Source organism: Abramis brama (genome assembly GCF_963993115.1).
Source record: "Abramis brama genome assembly, chromosome: 10".
Lineage (NCBI taxonomy): Eukaryota > Metazoa > Chordata > Actinopteri > Cypriniformes > Leuciscidae > Abramis > Abramis brama.
This window is the reverse complement of record NC_139972.1, coordinates 3,518,615-3,538,051: the sequence shown is the minus strand read 5'-3', so window position 1 is coordinate 3,538,051 and position 19,437 is coordinate 3,518,615. Positions and strand designations below refer to the sequence as shown.

The 19,437-nt window shown below is 40.7% G+C and overlaps 4 protein-coding genes across 12 annotated transcripts in view; 2 read left to right on the top strand and 2 right to left on the bottom strand.

Annotated features, from left to right (window-relative positions):
* Positions 1-19,437, top strand: part of LOC311091393 (uncharacterized protein) — a 354,781-nt gene that overhangs the window by 68,696 nt on the left and 266,648 nt on the right. The window lies entirely within an intron of this gene.
* LOC311091343 (uncharacterized protein) overlaps positions 1-19,437 on the bottom strand; it is a 530,654-nt gene that overhangs the window by 257,493 nt on the left and 253,724 nt on the right. The gene's annotated exons all lie outside the window — the stretch shown is intronic.
* Positions 1-19,437, top strand: part of LOC311091398 (uncharacterized protein) — a 171,044-nt gene that overhangs the window by 133,174 nt on the left and 18,433 nt on the right. The gene's annotated exons all lie outside the window — the stretch shown is intronic.
* LOC311091399 (uncharacterized protein) overlaps positions 1-19,437 on the bottom strand; it is a 116,571-nt gene that overhangs the window by 93,703 nt on the left and 3,431 nt on the right. The window contains exon 3 of the mRNA XM_084127352.1: positions 7,991-8,188. Coding sequence (XP_083983478.1) covers positions 8,020-8,188 — 169 coding nt within the window. The 3' untranslated portion in view covers positions 7,991-8,019. The remainder of the gene's footprint in view (positions 1-7,990; positions 8,189-19,437) is intronic.

Genomic DNA, 19,437 nt, shown 5'->3' with positions numbered 1-19,437 from the left:
CTGTCGAAAGCTTTCTCTTGATCGAGAGAAATCAAGCCACAATTAATTCCAAATAGTTTAGAACCATCCAAAACATCTCTAATTAAAGCAATATTATCAAAGATGGACCTGTTAGGAATGCAATAAGACTGGTCAGAATGAATCAATTGGCTTAAAACTTTACTAAGTCTTAAAGCCAACACTTTAGACAAAATTTTGTACTCTGAACATAAAAGTGAAACTGGGCGCCAATTGCTGATGTACTGAAGATCGCCTTTCTTAGGCAACAGTGTAATGACTGCTCTTCTGCAGCTTAGAGGCAATACTCCTCTTTTCAGACTGTCATTAAAAACTGCCAGCAAATCCTCTCCCATGATGGGCCATAGAGTTTTATAAAACTCGACAGTTAGCCCATCAATTCCTGGAGATTTACCATTTTCCATGGTCATCATGGCAGAATGCATCTCTTGCAATGACAAAGTCTGCTGTAGATCATTGTTGGACTCTTCATCCACCTTTGGCAGTCCTTCCAAGAAATAATCAGCATCTGCATCCCATTCCACAAGTTCAGATTTATAAAGGTCAGAATAAAAACTAACCACACAGCCTCTTATATCAGCAGGCTCAGTTAATTCTTGTCCTGTAGCTGACCGTAAAGAATGTATTATTTTACTCTGACCTTTTTTCATTTCCAAATTAAAAAAATATTTTGAAGGAGCATCCATTTGAGAGACAGTTTCAAAACGCGAACGAACTAGAGCTCCTTGTGCTCTAATTCCCAACAGGTCTGCCAACACTGCTTTTTTCTTTTTCAAGTCATCAATATGATTTTTACTATAATTTTTAGATGTTATTACATCCTGTAAAGCCCCAATTTCCGTTTCTAAATTTTTCATAGACTGAACTATGTCCCTAGTAACATTAAGAGTGTACTTTTGACAGAAATCTTTTATAAGGATTTTACTACAATCCCACCATTGTTGCAAAGAAGCATAACAAAGTTTTTGCTGTTTAATACTTTCCCAAAAAAAACTAAAACTTTCTATAAATTTGTTATCACTTAACAATGAATTATTAAAAATCCAATATGCACTTTTGCACTTAACACACTTAATAAAAACACTGCACAGAACTAAGTTATGATCGGAAAACCCCACTGGAATAATTTTACAAAATTTAAAAGAGTTACGTTGGTGCTGAGTACTGTAAATTCTGTCAAGTCGTGCTAAAGAGATTGAGTGTTCAGTACTATGAGCCCAAGTATACTGTCTGACACCTTGATTCATACTTCTCCATATATCACATAAATCATGAGTTTCTATAAGTTGTATTAAAGATTTCTGAGAAGCAATACTTGGTTCTATATGATTTCTATCAAGCGTATTGACAGTACAATTAAAATCTCCACCTATATATAACAATTCTTCAGGCTTTAACCCTTTCAAAACAACGTCTACTTTTTTAAGGAAAAGAACTCTTTCTGGTCCTTTATTAGGTAAATATAAATTCATAAGTACCATAATCGTTTTCTCAGATTTAGCTTTAATTTTTAAAAACCGACCTTCAATTATTTCGTCTACTTCTCAAGATAAAGGTAAAAAGTTTTTTGAGAACAGAACAGCAACCCCCCCACTAATAGAGGATTTGTGACTTAAAACAATCTGCCCATCCCATTCTCTTCTCCAATCTATCTCATTTTTAGAATCACTATGCGTCTCCTGTAGAAACACAATATCAATCTTTTTTTGTCTGATAAACTCAAAAAGCATCATTCTTTTATGACTATCTCTGGCACCATTTAAGTTTAAAGTGCCAATTTTAAAATTTGTCATTTTTTACCCGTTGGAAAATTCATCAACCTTGATTTTTTTTTAAAGTTTGTTCACAATTTTTCTGAGACGGTAAACCTCTACATCTTGAAAAGCTCCTTCTTTTGTTAAATACCTCACATCATTTATAAATTGTTTAAAATCAGGAAAAAAATCTTCGACTAGTACACCTTTCATTCCCTTTGTTTCTAGCAGAAATCTGCTAATGTCTTCAGCTTTATACAAACAACTCGAGTTTTCTCTTTGAGAAGTAAAAGACAAATTAGAACACTGAGACAAATTTGAATCAGAGGAATTCCCATCACTGTCAGAATCCACATTCTCACTACCACCGTCATCTCTCCTTACTTGTTTAAAAACCTTTCCACAGCTTTTTTTCTTTCTTTTAACTGGAATTTTGAAAACAGATCCCACTTCTGTCTCAAAATCAACCACACTGCCTTCAACATCCATTTCCTCAATGTCTGCTACACAAATGTTTTCAGATTGCTCAAACTGTTCATCAGACAGCTGAGAGGTGTCACTTTTACACGGTTTAACAACATGCTCTGTTGTGCTAGACTCAATCCCATCAGCTACAACTAAACCCGACTCTTCTTCAGTGACTTCTGCGGTCGTACCGGCGCTCTCCGCAGAAGAAACCGCAGAAACTACTTGTTCCGAGCTTGTGCTCGCACCCGCACTCTCGGTTCTATTCGGGCACTCTCGAACAAGATGTCCGATTTTATTACAACTAAAACACTTAATTGTAATATCAGATGTTGCAAACACTGTATAATCGAACCCATCAATTTTAAACTTAAAAATCAAATCAATCTCGTCAGTGCCGTTTTTCAGGACCATGAAAACTTGTCTTCTACACGAGACTAGATGTTTGACCAGCGGTGACTTACACCCTAAAGGGATTTTTTTAATAGGGGAGACCAACTTTCCATAACGTGATAATTCTTGCATCAGTACTTCGTCTTTGATAAACGGAGGTACATTGGACAGTATTACTTTTTTAGACGGACTACTCAAAGGCAGAACGGGTACTAACGAACCATTCAACACCACACCACTTTGTACAACCTCGTTTGCCTTTTCAATTGACTTAAAAAAAGACAGAGAGAGAGAGAGAGAGAGAGGGGGGGGGGGGGGAGAGAGAGAGAGAGAGAGAGAGAGAGAGAGGGGGGGGGGGGAGAGAGAGAGAGAGAGAGAAAGGGGGAGAGAGAGAAAGAGAGAGAGAGAAAAGAGGAGGAAAACAAACCTAACTCATGACAGAAAGATTATATAAAACTGATATAATGGAATGTGTTTAATACTGTATTTTCCTTAAATGTATTAACTTTTAAATTAAATTAAAATGAATATATAAAAAAGTATAAATATAAATGTTTATATACAATAAAAATGCATATATTTGAAAATAAATTTCTCACACAAATATCATAAAAACGGTTAAGTAGATCACAAATCAGGTCAGATAGGTGGAGGGTCTAAAAGCTGAAGTGTGACACTCATATTATTTGTTAAACCATTAATTTATAATGTTTAAGTAAGAAATGTAATAATGTTTTAACAGTGATGCTTGTTCTCAGTGTTACTTACACAGCTGATCTAGTTGCTGTAACCACAGGCATCAGCTTCTGGAGAACTTCATCTGCTGTGTTCTGTGTGGCACTACTGTAAAATAAAAAATAAATAAGTTCATTATTAATGTTAATAATAATAATAATTACTATCATAAGTAAATAATACATTACATTCCTTACTAAATACCCTCAAATATTTTTTAATTAAACACTGCTTTAAAAAGGACATGTGAAAAAGTAGTTTTAGTATCTATAACTGTAGAAGCTGCTAATCGTATTCAGCCAAGACAGATTTGTGTTTTCTCTTTATCTTGTCAGTGTTGCAGTGGCAGGTCTATTAGTCTGCATTTACACTACAACACTATTTTAACATGTCAGGTTTGTTTGTCCTGTCGGTTGCTATGGTTATCACCATGGAGACATTTAACTCCCGAATGGGCTCAAGAAAAAAAGTATTTGTGTTCCTGCATCAACAAATTATTCGCAGAAATTTTAAGCACACGAATTTGCTGGTTGTTTCTTGTTTATTTACCTACTTGTTTAACTTGCTACTTGTTTTATCACGGGAAATGAAGCGCACGAAATGTGAATCATTGTCCATCATTTTGCGAGCAACTGGTGAAAAGGAAAAATGCCACAAAATTAAAAATATTTCCATTTTAAAACATGAAGGCGAGCCATTGTATATTATATCACACAGCCATGTGCAAACTTTGTGTGAGAGTTATGCCGGTGAAGAAGTCTCAGACGCCAGACAATTATTCACTACAGAAACTGACAGTAAAAACTAACAGAGCTTTTGGCATCTGACGCTGCATTAACGGCGCATATTCTCCATGAGACGATGAGAGATTAATCTCATTTATTTTCTTAATGCGTATTTTTATGAATCAATAAGTATTTTGTGTTAAACAAGTTGTTTTTGAAATGAGAAGTAAGTTAATCTAATCTTTTATCCTCACAGCGCGTCAGTTATGCGGTGATGTGCTATAAAATTATTGTGGGACAAATTAATTGTAATATTAATGAAGTTACTCGGGTCCTTCTGAGGCTTGTAGACTCGAGTCCTCAGCATTAAACACTAGAATGAGACGCTCTAGTAAGTGTGCATGGCTACGCCACACATGTTCCCGCCCCACGGTCACGCCACAAAAATACTAGTAAAACTTAATTTAGGAAAAATACTTTCTATTAAATATCTTTATATTAATTGACTTTTTTATGAATGCAATACAGTGAATGACAGCCGTCTGTGTCTCCCAGTGGATTACATTTAACATTTAACTCCTCATTACATTTAAATCCTCCTTATATTTAACATTTAACATTAACTCTATATTGTCAGTTTAGTGTTCAGTGATTAATTTACACAGAAACAAAAGATAACATGTATGCCTTCATCTCCGAATACATAATTTGTGTCTTACATTTTATAATGAACTCAGATAAACTCAGTGCCGACTCGTTTTCCATCAGTTCTTTTACATTAATTGGAATGTGTGCAAAGGATTGTGGGAGATTGAAGAACACGAAGGATACACTTGATATATCCTTCAAAATGAGCAGAATTAAAGACACTAAATTAAGTCTGTCTTCAAAAGATCCTTCAAACTGAGACGGCCTTCAGAGGCGCTTGATGACGTATTTAAACACCTCTGATCTCTGAGTTTCTCTTGATTGCACTCAGTGTTACTTACCGATCATTTCTGTCTCCAATTAAGATCCTCAGGTCAAACTCCTGCAGTGTCTGCTCTGAGGACAACAACACAAACACTAAAGCTGACCACTGAGACGAGGAGAGTTTCACATCACGTAATCCTCCATACGTATGAGGTTCAGCTTCGTTCACTAGTGAAAGATCACCCAGTTCATTCAGACAGTGAAACAGATTGATGTATTTATCTGGAGAGGGATTCTCACTGATCTTTTCTTTAATATAGTCAGCTGTTTTCTCATTGTTGTGAGAGCTGTTTGCTGTCTGTGTCTTCAGTTCTTGTAAGAGACTCTGGTTAGACTTCACTGACAGACCCAGAAGGAAACGAAGGAAAAGGTCCAGATGCCCATTTTTACTGTCTAAAGCCTCATCCACAGCTCTCTGATGGAGATCCGATAGGGAAACTGTGTCTCCATTAGTTGGTTTGGTAATCTGGTCAAACACATTGATGTTATTGTTGATAAAGGAGAGATGCACATATAGAGCTGCTAGATGTTCCTGAATGCTCAGATGAACAAAGCTGAAGACTTTCCCCTGACACAAGCCCAACTCCTCTCTGAAGATCTGAGTGCACAATCCTGAGTAAACTGATGCTTCTGCCTCATCAATGCCACACTCGCTCAGGTCTTCCTCATAGAAGATCAGGTTGCCTTTCACAAGCTGCTGATAAGCCAGTTTCCCCAGTTTGACAATCATGTCTTCATCTTTCACTTTCTTCTCATAGTCCTTCTCATGTTTGATGTTGGTCTGAATGAGCAGGAAGTGTGTGTACATTTGAGTGAGAGTCTTGGGAATCTCTCCTCTCTCTGCTTCACTCAACATCTCCTCTAGAACAGTGGCTGAGATCCAGCAGAACACTGGGATGTGGCACATAATAAAGAGGCTCCTTGAGGACTTCAGGTGTGAGATGATCCTGTCGGCCAGACTCTGATCACTGATTCTCTTCCTGAAGTATTCCTCCTTCTGTGTGTCACTGAAGCCTCGTACCTCTGTCACTCGATGGACACACTCAGAGGGGACGAGATCCGCTGCTGCTGGTCTGGAGGTGATCCAGATGAGAGACGAGGGAAGCAGATTCCCCACAATGAGGTTCGTCAGCAGCTCGTCCACTGAGGCTGATTCAGTCACATCACACAACCTCACATCGCTCTGAAAATCCAGAGACAGACGACACTCATCCAGTCCATCAAAGATGATCAACACTTTATACTCATCACTGGATATGTCCATTTCTTTGGTTTCAGGGAAAAAGGTATGAAGAAGATCTGAAAGACTGAGTGTTTTGTCCTTCATCAAGTTGAGCTCTCTGAAAGCAAGTGGAAATATGAGCTGGACGTCCTGATTCTCTTTCCGTTCAGCCCAGTCCAGGATGAGCTTCTGCACAGAGACTGTTTTCCCAATGCCAGCGACTCCCTTTGTCAGCACAGTTCTGATGGGTTTGTCTTGTCCAGGTAAAGGTCTAAAGATGTCACTGAATTTGATCGGTGTGTCCTCTGTTTCTGCTCTCCTGGACTGTGTCTCAATCTGTCTCACCTCATGCTCATTATTGATCTCTCTACTTTCACTCTCTGTGATGTAGAGCTCTGTGTAGATCTCGTTCAGGAGTGTTGGGTTTCCCTGCTTTGATATTCCCTCATACAAACACTCAAACTTCTGTCTCAGATTTGATCTCAGTGTGTTGAGGACTTCAGCAGGATTAGAGTCACGGCTGTAAGATTAAAATACCACATTATTACACAAGTTGGAGAAGTAAATAGCCACAAATTACAACAATTTTTTTATATATATTTGCTGTATTATGGGACACAGAACATCAATAGATTTCTGAAATGTTTCAATCATGTGTTTGAGTGATGTGTGATGAGAACTGCAACACCTAAAATTAAACAACAAAAACAAAAGTCCTGCATTTTACCTGAAACCAGGACACATGCTTTCATTAAAGTCTTGAGGTTGGATCACAGGTTTGTACACAGTTTTGTTTTTAACTGGTCTGGATAGAAGATTTGACCTTAAATGAGAATGAAAAGGGTAAAGAATCAGACACACTGATATTGATGTAATTGTGTCATTAACTGAGTAACAGACCAACAGCTTTTACAGTGTGTGAATGTATTAACAATACAATACATAGAGCTTTACACAAGAGAAAACTTGCAGGATTTGAACTTAGAATTGTTTAGTTCAAATAGAGATCATTAAACTGCTGTATATTAATAATTATTTCATAAAAATCAAATACTATAGGCATAACTTTTATAAAAAATGATATACCTTGGATCAGGCCGTTTGTCTCCACTCTTAAACTGTAATGGCGGATCCATAGACTGGTTACTCTTCATAGACACACAGCTGGACTCTGGTTTTGATCTCTTCTGCTGGACTGAACTGGTTTTAAAACTAAGTAAAATAAAAAGCAGACAGACTTATAAATGTTGTGCACTTTTACTTTAATGTCTGTAACTGGTTACAGTGGTGTTCTGCACGGCGTTTAAAAAATTTGATTATAATAATTTAAGAATTGAACTTGCTCGTTTGCAAATGTTTGCAAAAATAAAACAAACAAATTGAAATCAACTATATAATTTTAGAATGGCTTCAACTCAGGTGAACATCAACCTCGATCACATGACTCTTTCAAAGGCACAATGGAGGACGAAGGCTCAACCGACTAAAGAGACCAATGTTTAGCTGACCTTTAAAGATAAACCCCCTTACTGTACTCTAGTAACGGTGCTCTTGCTGTGAAGCATCACTGTTCTGACCAGACACTGAGAAGCTTTCAACAAATCTGAACCAGCGGTTAGAAAAATCCACTCAATTTTACACTCCATTATATAAAGGTGGAAAACATCTCAGCTTACACTTACTTGATGTCATTGCTAGTATTAGACTGACTGACTGACTTTGATAAATGATACGTCTAATTCAAAAGTGTCATACTACTGTATAAGCACATCTTTATAGAAATTATATACCTGAGATTAGGCCGTTTGTCTCCACTCTTAAACACTGGTGGCGGATCCATAGACCAGTTACTCTTCACAGACACACAGCTGGACTCTGGGTTTGAGCTCTTCTGCTGGACTGAACTGGAACAGAGAACAGATTCAGAAGTGTCTGGCTGTTATGAACTGCTCTGAGACTTGAAGGTTGGGATCCAAACGCAGCTTTATTTGAGGGCAATCCAGAGGCGTAATGCAAAGTACAGGCTAGGGTCATACACAGGCAGGCAGTCAAAACAAAGAAACAAACAAAACAAACTAACAGGCAGGGACCAGAGGCAAGAGAGTAATCCAGGGACCAGAGGCAAGAGAGTAATCCAGGGAACAGGGCAAGATATCAAAAAACCAAGAAACAAGAAAACCAGGGAAACGCTCAGAAATGCAGTGAAACACTTAACAAGACTTCGCGGTGAGTGAATGAATGAACAAGGTATATATAGACAGACTAACAGGATGAGACAGGTGAATGCAATCAGTGAATGAGGTACAGGTGAATGTGATCAGTGATAAGTGATGATGAGTCCGGGCAGTGAGTTATGGGAAATGTAGTTAGTGAGTGAATATGATAGTCTGATGTGGACTGCCCTCTGGTGGCTCACAAGGGCAGCTTCAGCTGGTGATCGTTACATAGCCCCCCCTTTAAGGAGCGGATTCCAGACGCTCCTAAAAGTGTCCAGGAGGGAGGTGGAGCGGAGGCGGACCCGGGGGCGGGACGGAGGGCCAGGCCCGTGCAGCGGAAGGGGACCTGAAGACTCCGGCAGGGCGGAAGGCCAGGGCGGAGCAGGCTGTGCAGGCGACCAGGGCGGAGCAGGCTGTGCAGGCGTCCAGGGCGGAGCTGGCTGTGCAGGCGGCCAGGGCGGAGCAGGCTGTGCAGGCGGCCAGGGCGGAGCAGGCTGTGCAGGCGGCCAGGGCGGAGCAGGCTGTGCAGGCGGCCAGGGCGGAGCAGGCTGTGCAGGCGGCCAGGGCGGAGCAGGCTGTGCAGGCGGCCAGGGCGGAGCAGGCTGTGCAGGCGGCCAGGGAGGAGACGACCCTTCAGGCGACCAGGGAGGAGACGACCCTTCAGGCGACCAGGGAGGAGACGACCCTTCAGGCGACCAGGGAGGAGAAGACCCTTCAGGCGGCCAGGGAGGAGACGACCCTTCAGGCGGCCAGGGCACAGGAACAGACACCGGCTCAGGAACAGGAACAGACACAGGGACAGGAACAGACACCGGCTCAAGGACAGGAACAGACACCGGCTCAGGTACAGGAACAGACACAGGGACAGGAACAGACACCGGCTCAGCGGAGACCATCTTGTCCTGAAACACTGGCTCGGCGGTGGCCATCTTGTCCGAAGACACAGGCGTGGAGTCGGCCATCTTGTCCGAAGACACAGGCGTGGAGTCGGCCATCTTGTCCGAAGACACAGGCGTGGAGTCGGCCATCTTGTCCGAAGACACAGGCGTGGAGTCGGCCATCTTGTCCGAAGACACAGGCGTGGAGTCGGCCATCTTGTCCGAAGACACAGGCGTGGAGTCGGCAATCTTGTCCGAGGACACAGGCGTGGAGTCGGCCATCTTGTCCGAAGACACAGGCGTGGAGTCGGCCATCTTGTCCTGAGACACTGGTTCGGTGGCGGAGGTCATCGTGTCTGGAGGCACAGGCGCAGAAAGAGGAAGAGGAACAGATTCAAGCTCAGTATCCGGATCAGTTTCAGGCTCAGGAACAGATTCAGTCTCGGCGGGACGAGACACTTGACGGGCGGACGTGACGTGAAGCTCAGTCTCTGGATCGGCAGAAGTGACGTGAAGCTCAGTCTCTGGATCGGCAGAAGTGACGTGAAGCTCAGTCTCTGGATCGGCAGAAGTGACGTGAAGCTCAGTCTCTGGATCGGCAGAAGTGACGTGAAGCTCAGTCTCTGGATCGGCAGAAGTGACGTGAAGCTCAGTCTCTGGATCGGCAGAAGTGACGTGAAGCTCAGTCTCTGGATCGGCAGAAGTGACGTGAAGCTCAATCTCTGGATCGGCAGAAGTGACGTGAAGCTCAGTCTCGGCAGACGTGAAACCCACAGAAAAAGTTGAGCCACTCAGTTGCAGGGCCAAGTCAACATACTGCTTTAGAGTCCAGCTAGGGTGATAAAGTGGCATTACGGAGCTAAGCGGCTCAGATAGTCCTCCACGAAAAAAGATCATCAGACATAACTCGTCCATACAGGTCAAGCGAGCCAGCTCCAAAAAGTCCATGACGTATTCCTCTGTGGGCTGGTCTCCCTGACGGAGACGCATGATCTGTGCTGCTGGATTCATGATGGGTCTGGGTCTTACTTGGCTGCTGGATCTGTGTTGGCGAAGTTTTCTGTCACGAACTGCTCTGAGACTTGAAGGTTGGGATCCAAACGCAGCTTTATTTGAGGGCAATCCAGAGGCGTAATGCAAAGTACAGGCTAGGGTCATACACAGGCAGGCAGTCAAAACAAAGAAACAAACAAAACAAACTAACAGGCAGGGACCAGAGGCAAGAGAGTAATCCAGGGACCAGAGGCAAGAGAGTAATCCAGGGAACAGGGCAAGATATCAAAAAACCAAGAAACAAGAAAACCAGGGAAACGCTCAGAAATGCAGTGAAACACTTAACAAGACTTCGCGGTGAGTGAATGAATGAACAAGGTATATATAGACAGACTAACAGGATGAGACAGGTGAATGCAATCAGTGAATGAGGTACAGGTGAATGTGATCAGTGATAAGTGATGATGAGTCCGGGCAGTGAGTTATGGGAAATGTAGTTAGTGAGTGAATATGATAGTCTGATGTGGACTGCCCTCTGGTGGCTCACAAGGGCAGCTTCAGCTGGTGATCGTTACACTGGCAAATCGCCGTCGTCTATAATATTCAATTTTATTGGTTGCCCTGTTCTGCATACAGGCTGATTAATGGCTGCCATAGTTTTAATACCTTGCCAGGCTACCTTTAGATCCCCACTATTATATTGATTTTCAATTTTATTCTTGTACTGGATTTTTGCTTTTCTTATTTCATTTTTGACTTCTCTTGAGACAGCTTTTTTTCTCTACCAGGTCCCATAGGCAGACATTGTTTCCGTAAGTTCATTAATGTCACTACAAGTGTCATAAAAACAATTCCAATCACGCAGACAAGCACTAAAATATCAGAAACTGTTCTGCCTTTCATGATTAAACTGGAGCCGGACAATGATGGAGAGACTCAAGAAGAAGTGACAACATGTAGAAGCAACAGGAAGTTTCTGAATGGTTAGTTGATGAATTTATGCAGCTGATGTGGAGTTAACTATCTTCAAGTCTTTGATTAGCATTTTCTGTCATGATAATCTATAAATCGCTCGTGTGGGAACTGTTGTAAGATGCCTACAGAGTGACATGTTATTGCACTTGTGTTGCGTACTGTATTGCATGTGAAAGACGGATGAGACAGCTTGAGCAGAACCACAAATGTGCTCGACTACAACAACTCTTCCTCTTCTTAACATGGACTGTGTGTTCCCAGTGGCACGGTTTATGTCAATTTTAGGGTTAGTGATGTCACTAACCCGGGGGCGGGGTTTATGTCAATTTTAGGGTTAGTGATGTCACTAACCCGGGGGCGGGGTTTATGTCAATTTTAGGGTTAGTGATGTCACTAACCCTGGAGGAATGTCGTGTAGTCTCTACTAGGGCTGAACGATTAATTTCATTTGCAATAATATCGCAATATGATGAAATGCAATTTTTTAACTGCAAAAGCTGCGATTACACTCTGGTCACGTGACACGCGAGAGAAAAGCATTCTGCAGATGCAGCATCATCTTGGCACACTACGCATATAGGCCTGGCATACAGGAAAGAACACTTTGATTAATTTATGTGATGTTATGTTATAATATATATAATTAATATATAATGATATATTATGTTATAGATTCTCTCTCCAAAGATTCTGGATCGATTCAGAGGATTTCAGAATCGAGTCTGAGCTTAGTTTTTAAACACAGATGCGTGATGACGCTGCAACCGTATTCTGCTTGCTTCTAATCTCTCTCCCTCTCTCTCTCTCTCTCTCTCTCTCACTCTCTCTCTCCCTCTCTCTCCCTCTCTCTCACTCTCTCTCTCCCTCTCTCTCCCTCTCTCTCACTCTCTCTCTCCCTCTCTCTCCCTCTCTCTCACGACACCGCTCGAACCTTCCGAAAAATAATCTTTCATAAAGTTTGGAAAGGTTTAAGCGAATTACAAGGACATTCACAGGCTTTATCGCACAGGTTATGCCACTTATACTCACGCGTGCTTTGTGCGGCTGTGAGCGACTCATTGGTTAAAGCAACACTATGTAACTTTTCAACCTTCATAATATATTTCCAAGATCCTTGTGATGGTACATCGACTTACAGTAGGTTGAATGACACGTCTGCCATAGCCTGACGGGGTCTGTATCGCTTTTACTGGCACTATGTAACTTCGGGGTTCGGGTAGTAACCAGAGCACAAAAAGAACTACAAAATTCGACTGCTTAACGGCATACGTCACTTCCCCCACCACTTCCTCAAATTTGGACGTGAGCGTTTATATACTGTCTATGGACGTGAGAGGCCAACCAGCGTTTGTTTTTGGTTTTTGTGCGTATGTTTTTGCCATGGGGGCTGTTGTGTTTAGACCTGGCCACTTCATGCGTTTTCTCAGATCGGATAGCTATCTGATCGTGAAAAGTCCAGGTGTAAATGCCCTCCGAAACGCATTTGAGACGGATTTGAATCCGATTCCTCAAACCACTTCAGGAGGAGATCTGAGACGCATTCCAGACGAAACTGGACAAGTGTAAATGCATCTGGTTGTTGAAACCACATATGTAAATTGTACTCCTCCCAAAAATGCTAAAAAAAAAAAAAAAAACGTGTGAGAGCGTGTTATAGGCTATATGTTATATCCAGATATGACGACGCGCTGGAACACGCATCACCGCAGATGAGCAACTGAGCATCAAGCCAACGTGCAAACTATCGCAAATCAAAGTGAAAGTAAGTCGCAGACGCTTAACACACAATCTTCATCATTAAAAGTAAAGAAACGAAATGATCTTACCAGGGCTGTTACTGCTCTCTCTTATTGCGGTCAGATTTTCTCTGATGATCTATAAAATGCAGCTCATATCTGTTGCTTTCGGTGACGTGCACTCCATTAAATCTGCATATAGCGCGAGAATTGAAGATCGAATTTAAATCCGTTTCACAAAAACACATTTATGTGACCAGGTGTAAATGGAATCGTTTTGATAAATCAGATAGCTATGCCTCACGAACTAGTTTGCCAGCTGAACTCAGGTGTTGTGAGGTGTATTTATCACGTAGTCCTGAGGGATATCAGACGACGCTGTTGACGTTGATTCCTGCGATTATCATGAGAACAGCTTTCAATATCTCACATAATTATCAGGACATAAATAAGCCTAACGTAGAGGTTGTAAATAGTGTAAACGAGCACAATTTGCAAACTATTATGATAAATTGCAATAATCATGTATAATGACATCATAACGGCCAATGTTATGAAATAATGCAACGTACATTTAACTTAATTGATGTTATCTGGCATTTTGTAATGTTTACATTCCAATAAAAACAACACAAATTAAATTATACAGTAGGCCTAGACTATAGACTATTTACTTGTGATTTAGCTGCAATCATGTAAAAACGTTATAATATAATATATTTACGACAGTGCAAGTATTCCACAGCGACTCTAGGGGTCGCTGTTTGACAAAAACACAATTTCTACTTAGTGTGGCTTTAAATGTACTTGCATCTCAAAATGCTTTTATGACGCAAAATTAATGTAAACACGGTCAGTTATATCTTAAACCAACAGGACAAACCACATCTTATATTTCAAAAGAGATCTGAGCATTAGTGTGAATGCAGCTTATCGTATCTAAACTGAGAAAAAAATCACTCACAGTTTGTTTATTGCTTGTTAGGGCCCGAGCACCGATGGTGTGAGGACCCTCTTGGAATTGCTCTGTTTATTATTATTATTAGGGCCCAAGCCCTGAAAGGGCGAAGGCCCTATTGTTTTCGGTAGGATTATTAGGGCCCAAGCCCTGAAAGGGCGAAGGCCCTATTGTTTTCGGTAGGATTATTATTATTATTATTATTATTAGGGCCCAAGCCCTGAAAGGGCGAAGGCCCTATTGTTTTCGGTAGGATTATTTATTATTATTATTTTTTTGTCAACCTTTCGGGCACTTTTGGGGCCCTTAACATGCTCGAAAACTCTTGAAACTTTGCACACGGGTCAGAACCCGCGGCCATCAGGGCCGGGCTGAAGCTGGTACCCGGGCGTGGCAGGGGGGCTCAACAGCGCCCCCTTGAACGAAGTCCGAAAACTTGGTCCATGAATCAGACACGCTTGCATGTAATAATATGAAACTCAGTACACATATAGATCTCATCGGGCGGAACAACTTTCGTACTTTTACTTTTTACGCCAGCCCAACAGGAAGTCGGCTATTATGGGTTGTTTGGAAACGCATGCTGTGGATTTTGATGTACTCCTTCTAGGAAATTCATCCATTCGCCTCCAAACTCGGTCAGCATGAAGTCAAGACATTGAGGATGCTAAATTGCGAACGGATTTTTGATATCTCGAACGGTTTGGCCGTGGCGAGGAAACGAATTTATGGTGAATAATGGAAACAGGAAGTGTGTTATAACTTCTGCATACATTAACTGATCTTGATGAAACTTCAGCAGTGTGTTCGTTGTAAGAGGCCGATCACATGGATGTGACTATTGTGAGTCAAAGTTATAGCGCCACCAACTGGCAGCAGGAAGTTTGTCACTTTCAAAATGCTTTGAAATCACTCTCTTATTTTTACCCGATTTGCTTCAAACTTTATGTGTATAATGTAGACACACGGCAGATGTAGACCTGTGAAAGGATTATTGATATCTTAGATACTGTTGCCGTGGCAATGCTTCAAACTTTAATATTCTTTTTTTAAGCTTTTGAGACTCTTAACATACTTGAAATTGCATGAAACTCGACAGACACATCACATTTATTATCCAGTAGACATGTGCAAAGTTTCAGAAATGGGCGTGGTGGAATGGCTCAGTAGCGCCACCTTTAGCCAAAAATGGGGGCTTAGTTTTTCCTAGAATCGCAAAACTTGGTACGTATATTGTTCTCATCAGGCCGGACAACTTTCTAATTTATTGTCATTAGCTCAGACCAACAGGAAGTCAGATATTTTGGTTTGAATGTGGATTTTCTGGAGAATTTTCTCTCTCTCTCTCTCTGTGTGTGTGTGTGTGTGGAGAGGGTGGGGGGGATTTGTCTATTCCATTTAATCTTTGTTTTTCAAGGTTTCAGGGGCTTTTGGGGCCCTTAACGTGCTCAAAAACTCTTGAAACTTTTCACACAGGTCAGAACCTGCGGCCATCAGGGCCGGACTGAAGCTGGTACCTGGGCGTGGCAGGGGGGCTCGACAGCGCCCCCTTGAACGGGGTCCGAAAACTTGGTCCATATTTCAAACACGCTTGCATGAATTAATATGAAACTCGGTACACATATAGATCTCATCAGGCCGAACAACTTCCGCACTCTAAGTTATTAGCTCCGCCCAACAGGAAGTCGGCTATTATGGGTTGTTTGAAAAACGCATGCTGTGGAATTTGATGTACTCCTCCTAGAGAATTCATCCAATCACCTCCAAACTCGGTCAGCATGAAGTCAAGACATTGAGGATGCTAAATTGCGGACGGATTTTTGATATCTCGAACGGTTTGGCCGTGGCGAGGACACGAATTTATGGCGAGAAAAGAGAAACACGAAGTGGTATAACTTCTGCACACATTAACTGATCTTGATGACACTTCAGCAGTGTGTTCGTGGTAAGAGGCTGATCAGATGGATGTAACTATTGTGAGTCAAAGTTATAGCGCCACCAACTGGCAGCAGGAAGTGTGTCACTTTCAAAATGTTTTTGACAAAAGTGGGGGGGTTAGTTTTAACTACAGTAAAAAAAAAATAGTTTGTATATTGTTCTCATCAAGCCGGACAACTTTCTAATTTACATTCATTAGCTCCGGCCATGAGGAAGTCAGATATTTTGGTCTGAATGTGGATTTTTTTGCAAAATCAGCCTCTGAATTTTTAGCCACTCCTCTTAAAATATTTATTTTATTCCCACCAAACTTTTTCAACATGATGAAAATACATTAAAGATGCTAAATTGTGAACGGATATTGAATATCTCAAACGGTTTTGCTATGGCGAGGGATTAAATTAATGTCAAAAAGGAAGCAGGAAACATCTCATAACTTCTAAAAATGTAATTATGCACCATTTATTTTTATATAAAATTATACAAATATTAGAACTAAACCCATTTTATTCTGTTTTTGCAATTCAAGAAGTATGAAAAAGTTATGAACAGGCTATTTAGTGCTATTTGGTTCAACAAAAAAAGCAAACATAGGGCTATACTGCCCTCTTGTGTCCAAAAGGATATCAAAATAGTATATAAAACGTTTTACTAGGTAGGCCTATTGTATTTAAATATAAATTTATTAGGTATATGACTGTGAGGATATTTTCCCATTGGTTAATCGATGTGTGACACGAGCGGGTGCTTTTAAATCGCTAATATAAAAGTGAAAGTAAAGACGTCCGCACAGACATTGATAATGGTGCACACACGTTGGAAAGAATGATACTTTTAAACATAACACTAAACCGCCATTAGGTGTCGCCAGGCGATCGTCTTAATGAGCGAGTCATTAATTAATTCGTTCAAACGATTCGTTCGAATGACTGAGTCATTCATGATTGAGACAGATGTTTATGGATTGGTCATTGAATCTTTGAGTCAACCGATTCGTTCAAAATGCTGAATCATTCAGTAATGAGAAAACAAGTTGCTGTGAGATGCGCGATGGTTCTGCTGTGATCTTTGTTTAACTATTTTTGCTGCTGAAACAGAACAAAAACAGTCAATATTGCATCTAAAATGTAAGTGACTTAATTGTAACTGTTTATTAACCTGTTGTATGAAATCAATGTCACAGTTTCAATCGTGATTGTATTCAGGAAATAGTTGCCTACTCGTCAAGTGAGGTTGCTTAACTCTATCATATGTTATAAAATATATAAAAACTCCATATTTGTAATTTTTATAGTCAGTATGTTGTTAACTGGGTTGCTTTTTTGTGTGCTGCGCTCATTTGTTTACAATTCTCCTGGAGAAGCTGCATGAGCCTCAGCAGTGCAACCTTGTTACCATTGATCAGTAATACATTTATTATTAACTGCTGATTGCAACTTAAAATGAATGCAATGAAATTAGAATAATCTCTCGTTTTAGTGATTCCCAAGTTATTTTTTTGTTATTGACGTTCTAATCAGGATATACTCTGGTCGGGCAAGTAAAATTCTCTTTCAGGTTGGCCTATTGTATTTATATATAAATATATTAGGGATGTGACTGTGATAAAATTTTCCCACGTGTGACACTGCTGAGGGCTTTTAAATCGCTAACTATAGTATACTATATACTAGTAAAATACAGACGTCCGCACAGACATTGATAATGGTGCGGAGTAGAGCGAGCATTTTCAATGTATTCCTATGGATGTAGGAATTAACTAAAACATTTTATTTATGTTTTTGTGTCCACTGTTCAACCGCAACCGCGTTACACACACACACACATTCCAGAATTGCAATCTTGACATCGCAGCCTGTTTATTATAGCCCTAATACAATATAATAATAAAAATAGTCAACCTAACATAAACGAATTACACTGCTCTGTTTAAATAGTCAGTGGTACAATTTGTACCATTCACAGTAAGCAGAGCTCCACTGTGATGTTTTTGCGCGTGTGAAGAGGATGATTTTTTTCCATCGATATTGGAACACGAGTGAAGTACAAAGCCTATAATAAAGAATAGTTTAGCATCCAAATACATCGCAAATATTGAAACTTTTTGATTCTAATGAGAGGGTTACGTGAGACCAGCACTGCTTACTTTTGTTTTTATTTTTACATTAAATTTAAAGGATTTGTTGTGGAATATTTTGAGTGTATCATAAAATCAGAATAAGGTAAGACAAGTAATATTTTCTGTCTTATATATATATATATATGTGTGTGTGTGTGTGTGTGTGTGTGTGTATATATATATATATATATATATATATATATATATATATATATATATATATATATATATAAATATAGCTGCGAGCAGCGATGGAGGGCCAAAGCCATCCCCGAGAAGTAGAAAAAAAATAATAATAATAAAAAATATAGCTGCGAGCAGCGATTACGGGCCCAAGCCGGTGGCACCGCAACCCCGGTGCCTTTAGTTACCTAAAGGCACCGGGGTTGCGGTGCCACCGGCTTGGGCCCGTAATCGCTGCTCGCAGCTATATTTATTATTATTCTTCTCCGCATTTAATTGCATTTTTGAGGGCCTAAACATGCTCGAAAACTCACAAAACTTTGCACACGCGTCAGAACTGGCGAAAATTTACATCTGATAAAGGTTTCAGAATTGGACGGGGCAAAATGGCTCGATAGCGCCACCTATAAAAGTTCAACGGAGTGCGCCTCCCGCAACGTTCCACGTACGTGCACGAAATTCGGTACATACATGTAATGACCTAATACCTACAAAAAAGTCTCTTGGAGCATAGCCCTAAACACAACAGGAAGTCAGCCATTTTGAACTTCCTCTCAGATTTTTGTGCAGTTTTTGCCATTTTCAGGCCTCGTACTTTAACGAACTCCTCCTACAGTTTTAATCTGATCATCTTCAAATTTGGTGAGTATAATCTTAAGGCCTTTGCGACGTTAAATTGCGAAGATCTTGAGTTTTCGTTGAAGGGCAGGTCCTCGGCGGCCTGACAAATTTCGATGTTTCGCCATGAAACAGGAAGTTGCTGTAACTCAGGCATGGAATGTCCAATCTGCCCCAAACTTCACACGTTTGATAAGCATTCTGTCCTGAACACATGACCATGCTCATATTCATTTATAGTCATAGCGCCACCTGCTGGCAACAGGAAGTGACATGTTTAACACTGTTGTGGACTCCTAATAACATATAAAAAAGTGCCAGCAAGTGCTAAACATGCTAACAACATACTAGAAACATGCTAAAACATGCTAGCAAACACTTAGCTAAGTGTTAAAGCATGCTATTACTGCAATTGAATAGGAATTTGCTGTAACTCAGGCATGGAATGTCCAATCTGCCCCAAACTTCACACGTTTGATAAGAATCATGGCCTGAACACATGTCCATGCTCAAATTCAGTTATTGTAATAGCGCCACCT